The sequence below is a fragment of the Microtus pennsylvanicus genome, chromosome 4 (assembly GCF_037038515.1).
Source record: "Microtus pennsylvanicus isolate mMicPen1 chromosome 4, mMicPen1.hap1, whole genome shotgun sequence".
Taxonomy (NCBI): domain Eukaryota; kingdom Metazoa; phylum Chordata; class Mammalia; order Rodentia; family Cricetidae; genus Microtus; species Microtus pennsylvanicus.
The window spans coordinates 135018399-135037943 of record NC_134582.1 but is presented as its reverse complement, the minus strand read 5'-3'; the positions used below and the strand labels follow the sequence as shown (position 1 = coordinate 135037943).

The following is a 19545-nucleotide window of genomic DNA, read 5'->3' as shown; positions in this document are numbered from 1 at the left end:
AGAAAGAAAAAAAAAAGTGGCAAAGGGTCTTGAGAAAGGATGGGGCCTAGAATAATGACAGCCATGACTTTATTCAAAGGTACCAGTCCCTCTTCTAGTGTGGCAGAAGGGAAGGGTGAAATCATTGGTTTTATAGCATTGCTTTATGGCATTTGATTCACCATGTCCTTTTCAAATGTTTCTTCACAGACACTACCCAAAGCAGTCCTTCACCACGGTGGCGGACACGCCTGAAAACCTTCGCCTGAAGCAACAGAGCGAACTGCAGAGCCAGGTAATATGCAGGAGGCCTCTTTAGCCACTCTTCGGAGAATGTCGCCATTGCATTGCTCATGCCGGCCACAGTCCAGCGTGCAGCCTGGCAGCAGGCCTGCCTGGGCACTCGGGGCGAAAGTGCTGAACATCTGTATTGCTCCCCCTGTCGGATCATCCCGATATTTTCAGTTTCGCTATTCCCACGGGACTAGGGCGAGTAAATGACTTCTGGTCAGGGTAAATGTTTCCCAACAATATTGATTTATTTGGTCCTAAATATTTAAAAACATTTTGTAAATAGCTGTTCCATACTGCAAATGTGGGGGAAACACAAGGTGTTAACTTGACCCAACTGCCTTTCACGGGGGGCTAACACCCTGTCTGCGGATCTCACACCAGCGTCTAGCGCTGTTTCCATCCTGTCACTCTTTCCGTATTCCTTCACATGTCACATTGACAGCACGAACAAAGATTAGAGCGCCACAATTGGCTCCCAGTCAACCGTTTTAGATGCCAACTTGCCTTCAATATGCTGCAGCACTCGGGCTAGGACTGGGGTTTTGAGTGGCAGGGTTTTCTACGGGGACACCCGATCTCAATGCAAAGTGCAGGACACACATTCAAAATCATTACCTTGGCTGACAGAGGAGAGGAAGGTGCTGAGCAACTTCTTGAACGATTATTGGTCAGTGACGTAGAAAAACTGTGCCTAGGAGGGAGGAAGGAAGAACGAGGGAGAGAGAAGAGGGAAGAAATATTTTGAGCGGTTCATTAGTTGTGGCCTTGGATCAGCTGCCCAGGTTCTTTGTGCTCCTGAAAAGCAAGACAGTCTGCCTTGTTTATCTGTCAGGAGGCAGCTGCAAGTGTCTGGGGTAGGGAGAATGAACTCTGCTTTCCACAAAGCCACAGGCTCCTTTTCAGTTTGTATTTCCAAAATTATGCATTTGGTAGGGAGCTAATGGGTACTGGCTTGTCAGCTGAGCGGAAGCCGTCCACAACTGACCAAACATGTCACCACGTCTAAAGGGAGCTGTGTGCTGATGAAAGACAGTCAGTGTTGCTCTGAGATTCCTGCTCAGCCTTCAAGGCCCCATTCACAGCCAACCACGAGCATGAAGCTCTCTGTTCCACCCAATCCACATGATCCCTCTCTCTGAGTCTCTATCATCAGTCATTCCACACGTGTGCAGGCCCTCTGTCCTCACAAGCTCTCTCCTCACACCGAGGAGAGGGTTAGCCACATTTCCTGCAAGCATTTGATTGGTGGACCGATGTCTGTTTTCTGATATGATTATCTGGTGACCCCCCAACCTGGAAAGAAAAGGCGTATTAGTGATGAGCATGTATTGGTGATGAACCTCCATCATCTGGATCGTAAAGCAGGGATGTCTGTACCAATACAAAACAGCGTCTTCCCTTTGGCCAGTGCCCAGTTTTGAGATTAATGGTCTAGCACACCAGGACTGGCATTTTACACAAATCATACGTTAGCTCCCAACCAATTTTCACGGCATTAACCAACAACGAATTCTACTTTGAGCCCTATTCCTGTCACCAAATGGACTGAGAAGCGGTTCCAAGTCCCACATAAAGGGGCTGAAGGCAATCACAAGTTCCCGCCAATGAACGGATAAACCACAGTAGAAGTAATCTCACCCTAAGAAACTGTCAACTTTTGGACAGAACTTCAGAACTTATATTTCAAGGATTATTAATTACCTATCTCTTTTCTTTATAAGTTCTCTTTTTCCCTTCTTATAGCAGGTACTCTCCAGAACACTGCCATAAACCTTCACAGATTAATTTTTTTAAAAAACTTTTTAAACGCTTTAACCTTTTCCTCATTGGGTGCAAATGGGGCCTTGAAGGCTGAGCAGGAATCTCATAGCAACAACAACTGTCTTTCACAAGCACACAGCTCCCTTTGGGCATGGTGATCAGTGGCGGATGCCTTCTCTCCCATGTAGCAAGCGGCAAACTTTGGAAGCAGCATGAACAAATGCTGCCAGGTGGGTGGGACAGGAACTAACAGAGATATGCACGAAGGACTGTGGGATCCCAGGCAGTGACCAACTGAAGGCATCAGATTCTCTGAAAGATTTTCTCAACTATGATTTCTTGAAAGAAAGGGTGACATGCCATCAGACAGGCAATGTAGGAAGTTCACCTCTGTTCAGGAAACATGAACCCATTTCCTGATATGTACAAGGAGTTGGGAAGTGTGTTGTGGATATAAAGTCATTGAATTCATCAACATCCTTGCTATTTTCCAAGTATATAACTGCAAACCTTTTAGTATCTCTCAAACAGCCCTTGAGACAGGCAACTGTAGTTTTCCTTATTTGAGTGGAGGATTTTATTAGCTTGGCCTTCTGAGCTTCCCTAATAAGGGGTCAAACTTAGAACTAAGCCTAATCTGTGTGCTCCTCATATCTTAACCAATACCCTAGCCCTGTCCAGAGAGCATGGGCACTTGAACTATTGCTGTGTGAGAGGTGCCCAGCGCAGGCAAGGAGGGACTGTGTACGCGCTAGAAGTAGGAGGAGACCACTGCACTTTTGAGAGGTTATGTTTTTGTTAACAGTGCATTCTCTTTTACAAAACAGTAGAAAGATACATTCACTAATTGTAATACTTAGTAATGGCATGCTTGATTTTGTTTTAACTTATTAAAATTATTTGATTCTGTAGCAGACCATTTTCTTAGAGTTTTGATCTCTGGAATTCTAAACAGCTTACTGGGTTGGGAGAAAAACTGACTTAATTTTTTGTATACTTATTTTGGCAATTTTTGATGTTACCTGAATTAAATAGATTCATAGCTCTGAGTCTTCAAATTCTGGAATCTTTTAGCATTGTTTTTCTAATCCTAGTTACTTCCAGTTCATTAGCTGATTTATCAAGTGAGGAAAAAAAGAAGGGAACAATGGACTTGGTTTTCCAGTCCCATCTAGACAGTTATTAATAATTATATGTCATTATCCCTTTACCTTTTATCTCTCTTTTCTTCCCCTCCCTACTGTTTTGGGGAGGATTGTGAACACTGCCAGCATTTTTAACTGCTACTCCATCCCCTCCAGCATTTATGGGCTCTATAGGTGCCAAGTTGTCATTAGAAAGTGAGATCAAATGCTGGAAAGCAAACAAGCACACCACGAGTAGCATCTTGGAACTGTGCAAAGCAGTGGCTCGCAGGCATTCACCAGCTTGCATACAACTGGGGGACGTTACTTGGCCAGCCACAAACCATGGTGGATGTAGAGTGCCCTGGAACCTGCCCTTCAAGAGGAAGAGAGCAAAGGAAAGCCCTTTTATCATCACTGGCTCCCCTTTATCCGACATCACAAGGTGAACTGCTTCAAAGACATTGCACCAGTGGTGCTTAGGAACCCCCACTGGCTGTGTAGCCCATTCAGCAAGCAGAGGAAGTGGAACTCTCTCTTCAGTGGTTAGCCTTATAATTCGCCTGTGGGGCGTCAGGCTTTTATAGCTCACCTGGGGATCAACATAATAGCTTTTCTTCTTTTTTATGGCTAAAAAAAGTGAGCCCTGGCTTGGTGAAAGATGGTTCAGTGGGTAAAGGTACTTGCCACCAAGCCCAAGGACCTGAGTTCAATCCCAATTTAGTAGAAGGAGAGAACCAAGTGCTCCAAGTTATCCTATGTCTTCCATATGTATGAATGTGTATGTACATGAGCATGTGTACACACACACACACATACAATAAGTAAAATAAAAAAATTAAAGAGAAATTGAGCCGTGATTTCCAGAGCCCTACTTACAAACAAAAGTTGGAAACCGAATGTGTAACTTGGAGAAACCTTAAATCTTTAAGACCACCAGCCAGATGACAAAATCTTCTTAGGAGGAAGTCTGGAGGAAGTTCCCTGAGCTTAGAAGGAAGTCCCCTGAGCTTAGGAGGAAGTCCCCTGAGCTTAGGAGGAAGTCCCCTGGGGTCACCATTTTAACAGGGAATGTCTATCTTTCCAGGCTGGGTGGTCCACACTCTTTATGAGAAAGAGAACGTTGAAATATTGTCAGTTCTCCGGATCAAAAGTCTATAGACTTCTTTTTTTTTTAAATACTGAAATCGCCCACATTTAATTTATAATTGCTTTTATATCCCAATACAACAGGGGGGAGAATACAAAAGACTCCTTTAACATGATATAAGGAAATGAACACACCAGTTGAAGATTGCAGGCTACATTCATAGTTGAACACTCTGTTACTAGAGCAAAATAAGTGATGCTTACACACTAGACCAAAACATTTCGTAGGCAAACAACCCCCTAGGTGGAATCCTTTGTTATCTCCTAAGGGAAGTGGAACTTAGTAGGATCATTAAACTTTTGTTTGGGGTAAAAAATAATATATCTACTTCTCTATTCCTGAAATACAAGGTCTGGATATTAGTCACACCTGTTGACAATAACCTTGAGAGAGCAGGACTCTCTGATCCAGGTGGGACCTTTATTTGAGGTAGAAACAGACAATAACCTTGGAGGAACAGAGATTTTAGTCAAGGTGGAAATAGGCTCACATTTTTGGACCTCCACAATTCCTCCCTTTTTATTAATTTTAATAAAGCCTGTGCTTCTGCAACAGGACAGATGATTGTGTCTGCCTTAGGTAAACACTTTTCTGTTTTCCAAACTTACCCATCTTCGGTACATGTATTCCAATCATGCATGCCCATGTCTTAGGCACCTGGGGTAGAGGGTAAGGATCATACCCATCTCTGACTGCTGACCTTTGTAAGCAAAGGGCTAAGGGAGAAAGCACCTCTGGGCTCTGTGTCTTTGAGCCAACATTTTGTCAAGAGAATTTATCAAAAACTAGATAATCATGAGCAAGCAGATAATAATAATGTGCTACACATACTTCTATGGCTACAGTTTTGGTCAAGGTGGAAATAGGCTTGCATTTTTGGGCTTCCACACCTTGTCTTTTCAATGTATTAGAATCTAGATGCTATGACTATTGAGAACTTAAGATGATATTAATTCAAACATAAATGGGCTTTTAAAATTCAGCATAAGAGTTGGGCATGGCTCATGTCTGTAGTTCTTGTACTTGGAGTCTGTCAGCACCAAGTTAAATGCCAACCTGGGCTACACAGATAAGATCTTGTCAGACAAATTATATAAGCATGCTTATATAGACTTCTTATTTATTGCCAGGGGAATGATTCTTTAAACAGTTATTCAATGGTTGCCCACCTCTGCCCCCTTGGAAAGAGAACAAAATGAGGTTGTGTACCCAGACCATGTAGGGACAAACTCCCCCTTCTCTTTAATCTCCTACTTCCAGGGCTTTGGAGGACTCTGGGTTTAGAGGGCACAAATTTGAAAGCTGCTACTCAAAATGAAGATGAAATATTAGCAGCTTCCCTACTTACCTACAGACAGGACCAGCTCAGCTCTTGGCAATCCTGTTGGAAGCAATAGGGATTGGTCCTCGCCATGTTCTTTAATGGATTATGTGTAATTTATGATCATGGATACCATAAACGACTGAAGGATACAGATCATTCTGGAACCTGTGAGGTTTGTACCCCTTGCTGGTTCTGCTTTAGTCTCTCAGGCTTTTGCAGAGTGTCAGAAGACATGAATCACAGTGGGCATCTTGGGATAGCAGTTAGGGTCAGGAGGGAGTATGGTTGCTTTTCCAGAGAACATAATAAGCATCTTTGTGAGCATAATAGAGATGCGCTGAGCAGAAGCCTCAGTAGGGGCCTCACAAAGGCTGTAGTATGGCTGCTCATCTTTCTCTGGCTTGCCCCCACTGCCTTCCTGTACTTCTTTATTCCATATTCCATTTCTAGAGGGTCTTCTTCAACTACTGACCATCCCAACACCTAGGAGGACACTGCTAGAGATTATCCAACACAAGACCTTTCTCTAGCGGCAGTTGCATTTTGAGAGGCATTCACTGGGCTCTGGGGATGGGGCTCAGAGGCAGTGTGTTTGCCAGACATTCATAAGGCTCTGAGCTTCACCCCAAGCGCTGGTTTTCTTTCTAAGGGAAAAGAGTAATTGTCACATGACCTTTAGAGACAGTTGAGTTTATTTTATCGCTGTGGTTATATGTTATGTCTCTGTGCCTGTCTGTGTTCATGCATTTTTGTATGTTTGTCTATTCATGTGTGTGTGTGTGGAGACCGGAGGTCTCTGGTGCTCTCTACCTTGCTGGCTGACTGACTGGGATAGGATCTCTCACTGAACCTGAAGTTCATGGTTTTCACAAGCTCCTGGGAACTGTCTGTCTTTGACTCCCAGAGCTGGGGTTACAGAATGTGCTCCTGTGGTTGGCTTTTACCTGAGTGCTAGGAATATGAACTCAGGTCCCATGCTTGTACAATGATTACTTTACCCACGGAGCCATCTCTTCAGCCCTTTAATTATTGAATTTATTATTATTTGATGTAGGTAGTCTGGGCTAGCCTCAAATCCACATTCGTCTTTGCTTCTGCCCCTTAAATGCTGCCATTACAGGCATGAGTCACAACAACCACTTAAAAATAATGTATTATTATTGTGTATGTGTATCTGTGGGCCTGTGCATGCCATGAGCCATGTGCAGAGGCCAGAATACAACTTTGTGGTGTCAAGTCTCTCCTTTCACCTTCACGTGGATGCTGAGTGTTAAACTTCTATGATCATGCTTGGTTGGCCAGCTCCAGCTCACCTCTCCACACCCGGTTTAATTATGTTTTAAAGAAATTTTTAGGAATTAGAGGCCTGCTTCCTTTCTGCAGAGAAACACATCATTGTTCCCATTTTTGCTTTGCTGCATGCTGGCCATGGAACCCGATTCTAAATGCGGATACATTCTCCCCTCCAATTCCTCATCTCAGTTGACTCCCCTTTACTACCTTAAAGCCTCTTAAAACATCCCTTGTTTCCTTGAATCACCCGGACTTCTAAACACGAGAAGTTTCCCTTGGTGGTTTCTGCTGGCGGCTACTGTGTTCTGGGGATCTTGAACAATAAGCCTTTCATAGTTGCCTTTTAATTTTCGTTTTACTTTGAATTTCACTGTGGCCGCTTTGCCTGTCTCAGTTTTAGATTTTTCACTGTTTGATGTTTGATAGTGTGGTGGGGCTCCTTTCCCATTGTGTCTCTGTTTATGTAGAAGTGGAGGTAAAAGTTCATGGAGAGAAACTTTGGCGTGTTTCTCTGAAATGTTTTGAGGCCACGAAAATAGGGAGAGATTCTGTCTCATATCTAGGAAGGGATGGATGTGAATAGGAATTTCAAGGGGGAAGTGTGACCTCATGGATGGAGCACATATTTTCAGAGGACCCCACTGGTGGAGCGCATATCTTTGGGGACCCCACTGGTGGAGCGCATATCTTCGGGGACCCAACTGGTGGAGCGCATATCTTTGGGGACCCTACTGGTGGAGTGCATATCTTTGGGACCCCACTGGTGGAGTGCATATCTTCAGGTACCCCACTGGTGGAGCGCATATCTTTAAGTGACCCCATTGGTGGAGTGCATATCTCCAGGGAATCCCACTAGTGGAGCACATATCTTCAGGAGACCCCACTGGAAGAGCACATACCTTCAGGGAACCCCACTGGTGGAGCGCATATCTCCAAGGGACCCCAATGGTGGACCGCATATCTCCAGAGAATGGAGAGTGCTGAGCAGATGTGAACTCTAACCTTTGAGGCTTTGCCATTCCCTACAATTTCCCATAAGTCAGATCTCTGCTTCTACTCCTGACTGAAATGATGCAAAAGATATCAGTATCAATAGTGAGAAGCAGGAGGATAGCCGAGATGTTTTGAAGTGCTGTGTTATGACTAGGTTTTGGAACCTTTAATTGTAACAGCGTGGTGCTTTACTCTTTAGTCTCCCCCAAATAATGCATAGGCCTTCTGTCTGTTTCCAGAGTCCAACAAAACTGGTTCATTGATGACCTCCCTGCTCAACCAATGGTTTTTTTTCCCATCTGCAGCTCTTGGTAGAGGGTGTAGACAATGTGCCTTGGGTGAGCATGCTACAGATTTTTGGTCACTACTAAGTGTTCCCGAATCAGATAGCCTCTCTCATTTCTTCTTCCATGTCTTTGGATTCTGTACATATGGATTCACTCTGTAGGTCAAAGATATTTGCAAGAGAAAATCAAATCTGTACTGAGTATATTCTAGCTTACAACAGCAGCAGCAGCAGCAACAGCAAAAACAACCAAAAAAGCCTGTCGCCATTCCCTAAACAATACACAGTATTCCATGGCTTCTATGCCATGCGATGCTGTTGGTGATGATGATGTGTTGGTATCATACCATCCTATGTAGGGGACTTAGGTACTTGTGAATTTTGATGTTAGTAGGTGGGCAGGAGGTCATCTTAAAACCAATTTCCTTCTGACATTGAGGAACAATTACAAAGCCTGTCGGTCCCATGGCCTGGAGTCCGGTTCTTTCTCTTCCTTAAGTTGTGTTCTACCATAGTATCTCATACTTAAGGGCCCTAAAGAAGAGAGCAAAGGGAGTGGCACTTCGTGAAGGAGGAATTTGGTCCCCATGTGGAAACCAGCTGTTTCTCTCTGGCTATGGTAGATAGGAAGAAGGCTTTGATCACGGCTTTTATTGTGCTGACTGAAGTCTCAGAGAAAGATGCATGAAAGACAAAATCTAAAAGCAGAGAACCACCCCACAGGATGTAGCCCAGGTCTTCTCACCTTAATACTAGACCCGGGCTTCTGCACGTTGGTAGGCAGCATGAGAACCAGAGCTTGTACCTTAATGTCTTCTGTGATATGGAAAGGGGACACAAGTTCCAGGGTGCCACGTGAAGAGCTGTTGAGGATACTCCAGGGCATCTCCAAGGGACATTGCTGTGGCATGTTCCTGAATGCAAGGGAGGATTATGTGAGTGGGGTGGGTTGGTGGTCATGGAGGTTAGTTTGGTGAGTGTCAGGGAGGGCCAGAGTCTGCACATTACTGGTAGGTTCTTTCTGTGCCAAGGGATAATACACAGTAGGTGGTCAACAGCCACAGTCACGGTGACATCGGATGCAGTAGGGTGCCCAGCAACTGAGAAGACAAATGCCACCAGGGCCAAAAGGAATTTTAGCAAGGATGAAGGAATGCGAACCATCAGAGATCTCACTTATTTGTTAAATTTTCCTAATTCACATTCAAAATAGTTTATGGCATTTATTTTTATTTCTTGTTTGTGTATTGTGTGTGTGTGTGTGTGTGTAGACACACATGAAGGCCAGAGGATATTGGCAAACTGCTCTGTTACCCTCTACCTTATTTCTTCAACACAGGATCTCTCACTGAAGCACGGCCTAGGCTGGGGGCAGCTCTCCTGTTTCCTCTGCCAGCAGCCTTGGGATTACAGGCCTGTGTGTAGCCATGCCCGACTCTTTTGCCTGAGTGTTGTGGATGAACTTCAGGTCCTCATGACTGCACAGCAAGCACCCCTCTAAGTCAGTTCCACACACCCAGTTACAACTTTTCTAGATGCATCCCAAGATTGTTAGTATTTTCTATTGTTGATAATCAAAATAACTATACTCGCTGGCTTACTTCTAGGAAGCCTTTTAGATGTTTCAGTTTGCCATCCTTTATGCTGTTTGTTTTCTATCTCCTGAGTGTCTTTGATTATGTAGTAGAGTATGGACACTGAAAAATGTATCCATATAAGTCCGGGAGTACAGCTTGGTGCTAAAAGTGTGCATCTATGAGCTTCTGTGTTCAGTTCACAGCACCATGAAAAGGTTTATCTCTCTATCTCTCTACAAATGCTATTATTTGGTCTTTGTGTTCCCTTTCCCCCTTTCATTCTATAAGTAAACTGCGGTATTGAGACCCACACTTGAGGTAATTCACTGCACGCAAAGATTAGGCCAAGTATAACGCCCACAGATCTCAGTCTCATCCCTTTCTTTGCTTTTTTACACTACAAAGCAATGCAGTGGCATTCTCCTTCATTTACTCAGTAGGCACATTAATTAATACTCTTAATTAATTAGATAAGAGGTTCATTAATGATTAAAGAGATTAACTATGGACTGAAATGTGACTTCTTTCTCTGGTGACTGATATTTCAGAACCAGAGAGAGATGGGGAGACATATCAGGTAGGCAGAGAAAGAAGCCAAGAGCAAAAGAGACAACCCCACAAAGTGAAGTACTTCTGCCTCCCCCCAACAGTATGTTGGGCAGGATGAGACCCAAACTTTTTTCTCTGTAGCTGAATCTCCCATCTGAAGGCGATGGAAACCGCACCTTGTGATAGAAGCTCAGGATGTTTGCTGAGATTCACTGATAATTTCTTCACATAATTTTGGAATTCATACAATTTGAAATCTTTGCTTTGTGGTGGAATCAGATAACAACCTGATTCTGCAGCACAATATTGAACTCAGAAAAGGCCTCCAAGGACAGACAGCAGATTGTGACAGACGTATGATGCTGAGCATCAACTCTCAGAAAGTATGTACGTGTGTATATTACTATTGGTTTTTAACCAAAAAATTATCTGACCTAACTACCATTTCCCTTTTCGTTAGAACTTTGTTGTTACTTTCCACTTGTTTCAGAATGTCTTTCCAATTGAGAAGAGGAAAGAAGACAAGGAGGGGTGAAAAGGGGGCTCAGGAAGCTGGCATGGGTAGGGGTGAGGTGGGGGATGGAAGATGTTTATTGTTTTCAATACATAAACTTGATAATGTGTATTATCAAGTGCAGAAATGAAATGTTTAAACAAGTAATCCTTCTGATGAACAATGTAGGTTGATAGAAATTTGTATGGTATCATAAACGTTTATTTTAAAAGGTACCCAGGAGGTAGAGGGGCAGAAAAACATGAGGATAATGGATTTAACAACTCTGAGAGAAAATGCCTGTGGATTGAGAATAAGATTGTGAATAAGATTCTGAATATGTAAACTATCTTCAGTGACAATAACAGGCAAATAAAAACTGGAATGTGTCAGAGATAGCTTGGATCAGAAACAGCAACTTACACAATCACGTGCCCAAGTTGCTCAGTAGTGGACTAGAAGATCTCATTCTTGATACCAATGACTTTTCGGAAGTCCATTTATAACTATCTAATAAAATATCCCTAAGTAAGTCAAACATTTACAATTTTTAGTTGTGATGTGTTATAGGAGCTTCCCATAAACTCAAAACAGGGCAATAATGTTTGCTACCAGCAGGCTGTTTAATATTTATATCTTTATCTATAGCAACATCATCTATATCTAGCTATACATAAAATGATATGTAATAAAATACTAGACAAAAGTAGCAGCATTTGCTCACCTACAAATTGTCTGGTACATATGGACATGTTGTCTAATCATGAAGGAGTACAATGGCCAACCAAACAGTGACTAAAAATGAAATTGTCATTGACGCTGTTTAAAAAGATAACTTCCATTTGGACAATTAATATGCTATTTCCAAAGTAGATCTCTATTTGGACTTCCAGTAATATTGGTTGTACTGTTTTTTAATTTTTTCTGAGATATGGGTTTTAATATGTAGCTCAGATTGGCCTGCAATCCTGCTATCCTCTTGCCTCAGCCTTCTGAGTGCTGAGATTACAAGTACTGGCTGATTGTACCTTTTCAACTCAGTTGCTCAGTATAAAGTCTGATATGGGATGTCTTTCTATATACGTGTTGCTTTTATTGGCTAATGTATAAAGCTTCTTTAGCCTATGACAGTATGATAGGACAGAATACAGCCAGGCTGGAATATATATATGGAGAGAGAGTAGGCAGAGTCAAAGAGACACCATGTAGCTGCCGAAGGAGAGAGACGTTCTGGAACCTTACAGGTAGGCCACAGCCTTGTGGTGATACACAGATGAATAGAAATTGGTTAATTTAAGATTTAAGAGTTAGTTAATAAGTAACCCGAGTTAATAGGCCAAACAGTGTTGTAATTAATATAGTTTCTTTGTGAATAATCGGGTCTGGGTGGCCGGGAAATGAACGAGCAGTCTCTGCCTACAAAAGTGTCTCAAGAGAGCAATTAAAACTTTCTTTCCTACTTTCTTCCTCCCTCCCTTCCTCCCTCCCTTCTTCCCTCCTTCTGTCCTTCCCTCTCTTCCCCTCTCTGTCTTTTCTTTCCTCTTGCCTTCTGATAGAAGTATCAAGATGATGGCAAATCAGAAATGAAGGGGACACAAATTTGATCCCGGCTAGTAGAGTGCTTTTGGATTTGATTTGCCTGACACTCTGCCTGTTGATGTGAAATTGCTATTGACAGACTGACCCGTGACTGTCTTCTAAGAGGGAACCTAATAAGCATCTCCTGTGACAGAGGTGGCTTTTCAGCAGACACCCAAACAAACATGTATGTTCGATTTGAAACTCTCTATGTAAAGCAGAGAAGTCAAGAATGGTTTGAAACCAAGAATTCCATCTTATTTTGAGTTAAGTGAACAGCCTTTGGGGTTTAGAAAAATTCACTTCCAGAATGGGTATTATGTTTATAAACCACATACTGGAAGCAAAGCTTAAGTCCCCTTATACTATTGGACAAAGAACAGGACTCTTAGAACTCAGTGTCTATCTGCAGCCATACTGGCTCCCAGTGCTCCTACCCAGACTCACCACCTTGAGCACGTTGATTATTGGTAATTTCCAGGAATCTGTTTTTTTTCATAATGTTTTATTCTCTACTGGTTTGTCACTTAAGTCATAATTATATATATAAAATATACATTCAGGAACATATGCAAATAACACACATATAAAGTGTTCCTATGTTTGCTCATATATGAATCTGTACACACATGTACTATAAAGTTGACATAGAGAATTAGCTGCTCAGAAAAGGCAGAACAGACTGAGAAAACATGTACATCTCTTCTTTCCCGACGTTAACGACTAAATTCAATGGAGTTGCTGCTGGGTACTTGTCTTAGTTACGTTTCTATTGCTGTGACAAAACACCATGTAATGGGACTCTTTCCTAACTTTCACATCTTAGCTATTTTAATTCAAATTATTGAATATTGGATGTTACCTATACCAGGCAGATACCCATCTATAAGCATAAACTAAAAGAGTCCCTTCCTGGTTAATGTCCTTCTTTTCACGTTCAGTGTTGGGGACAGAAAACAGAGCCTTGTGCGAGCTAGGGAAGTGTTCTGCCACTGGGTCCCACCCCCAGCTTTTGATTACTGTTTCTTATACTAGATTTGAACTCACTGTGTAACCTAGGCTGGCCCCAAATTCTTTCTCTTCTTGGTTGCTAACTGCTTGGATTTCCAGTACACGCAATTGTGTGCTTAATGTTTTTTTTAAAGTCTACTTTTAATTTTTGTTCCTTCATGTAGATTGTGAACTAGCAGCAAGTGATCTTATTAATTCAATGGCTATTATTCAATAGCCATGCTATCTAAGTGTCAGGATTATAATATAACATTTAATGATAAGGATGGTAATGTGTGAAGCGAAGGAGAGAGAATGGAAAGTGGTTTCATAAAAATTAGGAGCCTTACAAGAATGAAGAATTAGCCACATCCTAAGAGGTGGGTGGATAGATTGCCTGTTTAATTCTGTCTTGGCATTAATTACAAATGGTAGAAAATCGCAGCATCCTCAATTTTAAACCATTACCAGCAAAGGAATCTCACAGAAGGGCCTATCTGCATTCCCTTTAATTGATTCCCTGTAAAGCTGCTTCAATTATTTATTGGTATAATCTACATTTGCTGAAAGTCCTTCTTGGCCCCACAATACTTGGCTTCCATGTGTCTACTGAGCTCCCTCAAGAGATATGCTCCCAAACCTGCCGACACTAATGTTCCCGTCTCCTGCTCCTCTTCTGGCTGTCCCTTCTCATCCTCTGTGTATGTGTTTACCTTCCTCCGGAAGGAAGCCAAAGACAACTCTATTTACCTTTATCTATATGGGATGGCCAATTCTCTTTGAAATTCAATCCAGAGAAGACATGATGTGTGACCTGGCTTAGAAAAAAAACCATTTCTGTTCTTTTTCTCTCTTCACCCCCTTTAAGCTACTTGTAGCTTGTTCCTTCTTAGCATCATGCTGTAGATGTTGCCACAGGGAAATCACGGATGTCCTGCCTTCTAGGCACCATTTAAAATACTCTCACTTTTTTGGAAATGTGAATGCTACTATCTCTTTAAGAAAAACCACCTAATGGCAATAGTTGAAACTTAAGAACATATATACTCCTTTCCTAAAGTTCCATACCCTTGGAATTTTTTCTGTACATAAAATCGCTATCAAAGATGGCATTGGTATACACACCTCTATGGAATAAAAATGTGGTCTACCTGTTTAAGATCTCAGTGTTTTATCTCCTTCTCTATGACAACACGATACAGCTCAGATTGGCAGGGCCTGAATTAGCCAGTTTGGGTGAAATTTCCTCAATGACTACTTAGATGAATTCCCTGTGTGTTACTTCTCCAAAGTTACTCAGCATTTAAAAAATTTTCATTGAGTGTCTTTTGCTATAAAGTACTCAAAGAAGTGAGATGTGCTATCCCCCCCATCGTGTGTGTGTGTGTGTGTGTTTGTGTGTGTGTGTGTACCTGCTTCAAGGACTGCACTTGAACTTAGTGTTTTGTTAATGATGCATCGGGCTTCCTTTCATCTCCTCTTTATGGTGTGAGTTAGCAAGGGGTGTGGTGCTACTGTTATGCCAATCAGAACTAAGAATTTGTTCGGAGGGAGATATTGAGTTTCCTTCTTTTGCCTCTATAAGATGACCGGCTGCCATTTCTGTTTTCCCGTAGAGACATCTATACTCCTTGGGAGAATAATCCTGAGAGAATTTTGAATGAAAAGCAAGTTTTTCTAGATTGGAGTTTAAGGAGGTTTTCCTGCCTATCCCTACCATGGTTCTGTATTCATGAACCTGGCCCCTGACATGCTAAGTGTGTGGCCCAGAAATCTGCATGGTTAGTGAGTACCAATGTAATGATTGCCTGTGTTGATGATGAAAAGTTTCTCCACCCCATCAGCCTCTCTGCTGATGCAGTAATCCAAGTCACATCAAATCAAACCTAATAAGGAAAAGCCCAATGCTTCTGGATGGCCTTCCAGCCTTCCAGAGAGGAGCTGGGGAAGGAAGACCAGAAAATCACTTTTGTTTTCTGGGGGGCATTTTAAATACCTTGTGGGAGTGGTCTTCATCATCTCTGGGGAGGGATGATCATTTGACAGGCTTTCTCAAGGGTGGAGTCTGGATTGAAGCAACTCCTAGGGGAGGGGGCTTGGGATGGAGCTTCCACTAGAACATTCCAGACTCTTTGGATAGATGGATGCCAGGGACCGGAGTGAAGCCTTAACCCAAAAAGATCATATCTGAGGACTAGTTTATATGGCATTTCATCCCAGATAACGAACCTTCTGGCATTATTTCTCAGAGTTTCCCAAGACCCTTGAACTCTCCCAAATGACGTGGAGTTTTACGATTTTGCCGCATCAAACCAGCCAGCATCTGAAAGACTGAGGTGGGACTGTGATGTGAGATACTTGTGGCCATGTGCCACCAGAGATGCCCTTTAGAATGTATGATATCATTCCCATTCCAGGAAAAGGAATGGAAAGGTGAGAAGGAATGTTTGGATTTAGTTCTGAGGTACTTAAGTTTTTGACACAACATACAATTCCTTTAAAGTGCTCTGGTATTTGAAATGTCTCTGAATTTTCAGTGTTTAATTCATAAATGGTGTTTGCAGTTTAGAGGAGATCTTCTGAAGATACATTTTTCCCCAGATGACAGCATTGCTACCAAATATACAGAATTCCATTCGAAGGGCAAAGAAACCAATATACATATCCGGACTCTCATGGTTTTTAAAAAATCAACAATCTTCCATTTTGAAGAGCAATCAGGGTTCCCTGACCTGTGGGAAGCCCAAGGACCGCCCACCTCTATCCAGGTCTCCTAAGGTGAGCATCCAAACTGCCTAGGCTCCCCCAAAGCCAGTATGTGCAGTAGGATCAAAAACCCACTGCGATTGTTCTTGAGTTCTCAGTATTCCTCATTGTCCTCTATGTTCAGCTAGTCCGGATTTATCCCATGCTTTTTCAGACCCAGGCCAGCTGGCCTTGGTGAGTTCCCGATAGAACATCTCCATTGTCTCAGTGTGTGGGTGCACCCCTCGCGGTCCTGAGGTCCTTGCTCGTGCTCCGTCTCCTTCTGCTCCTGATTTGGACCTTGAGATTTCTGTCCCGTGCTCCTCTGTCTCTGTCTCCTTTCATCGCCTGATGAAGGTTAATATTCATGAGGATGCCTATGTGTTTGTCTTTGGGTTCACCTTCTTACTTAGCTTCTCTAGGAACATGCATTATAAGCTCATTGTCCTTTATTTATGGCTAGAAACCAAATATGAGTGAGTACATCCCATGTTCCTCTTTTTGGGTCTGGCTTACCTCACTCAGGATAGTGTTTTCTATTTCCATCCATTTGTATGCAAAATTCAAGAAGTCCTTGTTTTTTGCTGCTGAGTAATATTCTAATATGTATATATTCCATACTTTCTTCATCCATTCTTCTGTTGAAGGGCATCTAGGTTGTTTCCAGGTTCTGGCTATTACAAACAATGCTGCCATGAACATAGTTGAGCATATACTTTTGTTGTATGATAGGGCCTCTCTTGGGTATATTCCCAAGAGTGGAATTGCTGGATCCAGGGGTAGGTTGATTCCGAATTTCCTGAGAAACCGAAACACTGCTTTCCAGAGTGGTTGCACAAGTTTGCATTCCCACCAGCAATGGGTGAGTGTCCCCCTTTCTCCACAACCTCTCCAGCAAAGGCTATCATTGGTGTTTTTCATTTTAGCCATTCTGACAGGTGTAAGATGGTATCTTAAAATGGGAGGCGGTTGCAGGGAGGAGGCAGAAATCCTTAATAAATAAATAAATAAAAAGAAAAAAAAAGTAAAAAAAAAAAAAGAGAGAGACCCACAGTTTTATGGTGAGGAAATGAAGATGGACTGCATCTGTGGAGGAATGGGTGAGTTAAGGGTAGTGGATAAAAGGAAACTGTGGTTTGAATGTGTCTTATGAGAAAATCTATTTTTATTTCTTTTTAATTTTTATTAATTTATTCTTTCAAATATTAGATCCTGACAATAGTTTTCTTCCCTTCTTTCTACCCAGACCTTTCTCCTGCTCCACTCTTCATTTCTCTCTCCTATTTTCTCTTCAGAAAAGTGTAGACCACCCACAGATATCAACCAAACATGGCATGCCATGTTTCAATAAGACTAGATGATGCCGCTCAAATTAAGGCTGGATGATGCAGCCCAGCAGGAGGATAATGGTTCCAAAGTGCTCAAAAGTGTCAGAAACAACAGCCCCCACTAAATCTGTTAGTAGTCCCTTAAAACACCAAGTTGCACAACTATAAATATATGCAGAGGGCCTAGGTTAGACCCATGCAGACTCCCTGGTTGTCACTTAATTGCAGTGAGACACTATGGGCCCATTTTATTGTTATGTCTTTGAATTTTATGACTCCCACAATCCCTCTTCCCCTTCTTCCACAGGATTTTCCCCATCAGCCAAAGAATGGATAAAGAAAAAGTGGGACAGTCATGCAATAGAGTATATGTAGAAATAAAAAATAACATTATTGTTAAAAAAAAATCAACAATCTGAAGCTCAAATTTCAATATCTTTAAATGACTGAGGCAGCAGATAGATGTATATATACACTTATATCTAAGAAAAAAATGTTAGTTTTTAAAATTCAATTTTGTAGTTTGTAACGATAAGAGTGAAACAAGAAGTCATACCGATTTTACCACTGGGTGGTGAGGTGGTGGCAGCAGATTCTTTATTCTTTGAATTCCATTTAAAAAGGAATAAATTTCTATAACAGAGATAAGAACTGAAAGTGTTCTTCAAAAATTTATGCTCCATCCTCTTTCACTTTTCCAAGAATTTGGAGATCTACCTAAAGTCTTAAAGCAATGGAGAAAGACTTGTTCATCTGCATAGAGGAGTTACAGGACCACATTTCCTATAGTTCCTGTGTGATTGTCCCTATGTAGACGGCAGCCATTATCCTTTTCTGATTTGAGAAGTCCTGTCTGAGAACCTTTTATCTCCTCAGCAGGGTATGTACAACCCAAGTCGATGCAAGAGAGCCATGACATCACTCTTCAATCAATAGCCATCGATTGGGAAGACTTAGTTTCAGTGCTGCGGATTCGGTGCCAGGAGAGACACAGGAAGGAAAAGTTATGATTTCTGTTTCTGAAGAATAATACAGTTGAGAAAGTAGTGCAAGCATGCATGTTATGACATGATTCTGTAACAAAAACCATTTAAGCAAGTACTGGTAGGGCTGCTGAGGGGTTGGAGGCCATGACCATTTGTTCTTTTGAATTGTCAGGAAACAGCTGATGAGGAACAAGACAGGAAAGACAGCCAGCTGGATGGCAAGTGAGGTCAGTCAGGTGAGCCTGTGTTCCTGAGGACGAGGGAAACTGTAGTGGTAACAACAGCCCATGTACCGGTTAGACTTCCATGACTGTAACACAATAATACTTGAGTGAACCACCTTAAAGGCAGAAGGTATATTTTACCTCACAGTTTTAGAGGTTTCATTTCTTGATCGAAATCTTCCCCACGTGTTCTTTTGAAAGACATTTAGAGTCCAAAGTATAGCAACTGATGGGGTTCTCAGTAAGGGTAGGGAAATTGCCATGAAGGAACTCTGCTCTACAGATATATGATAATCAGCTGTAGGTATACAACAGAGGTGGGGCTGGTGAGATGTCTCAGTGGCTAAGGGCACTTGCCCCAAAGTGAGGCAGCTTGCACTTAACCCCTGGAGCTCATGCCAAAAGCATTAGCTTGTATCTGCAATGCTGTGAGTGAGACAGCAAGCAGAGACAGGAGACTTGGCCAGAGGCTGTCAGAGCAGCTGGTCTTGAAAAGGCAGAACTACAGAATCCACAGGAAAGACCCTGGGAGGAGATGCCCTAGGGTTACCCTAGACCTCCTCATATGCACCACAGCCCCCACCCCCAACAACAACATTTAAGAAACACAGACGCAGCTTCTTTTGGAAGAGAACTTGTTATTAGTGATGCTTGGAGTGAGCGGCCATATACTGAAAATAATGACAAAGCTATTGAAACTATCACACTGGTCCAATGCATGGCTTTTGGGTTTAACCTCTAGGAGATAGGGCTCTGAAATGTGTCTAGAATGAAACTTGCTTAGCTGCTTTTGAATCCTTTAATTTCTGAGGATTCCGAGTTTTGAAAATTCATTTGTCTATGGAAGTGTCTCAGATCTTTGACATGGCAA

The 19545-nt window shown here is 42.2% G+C and overlaps 1 protein-coding gene across 2 annotated transcripts in view; it reads left to right on the top strand.

Moving 5' to 3' along the window:
* Nebl (nebulette) overlaps nucleotides 1–19545 on the top strand; it is a 346177-nt gene that overhangs the window by 139975 nt on the left and 186657 nt on the right. For both annotated transcript variants that reach the window (XM_075970570.1, XM_075970569.1), the window contains exon 3: nucleotides 190–274. In XM_075970570.1, the coding sequence (XP_075826685.1) occupies nucleotides 190–274 (85 nt within the window). The remainder of the gene's footprint in view (nucleotides 1–189; nucleotides 275–19545) is intronic.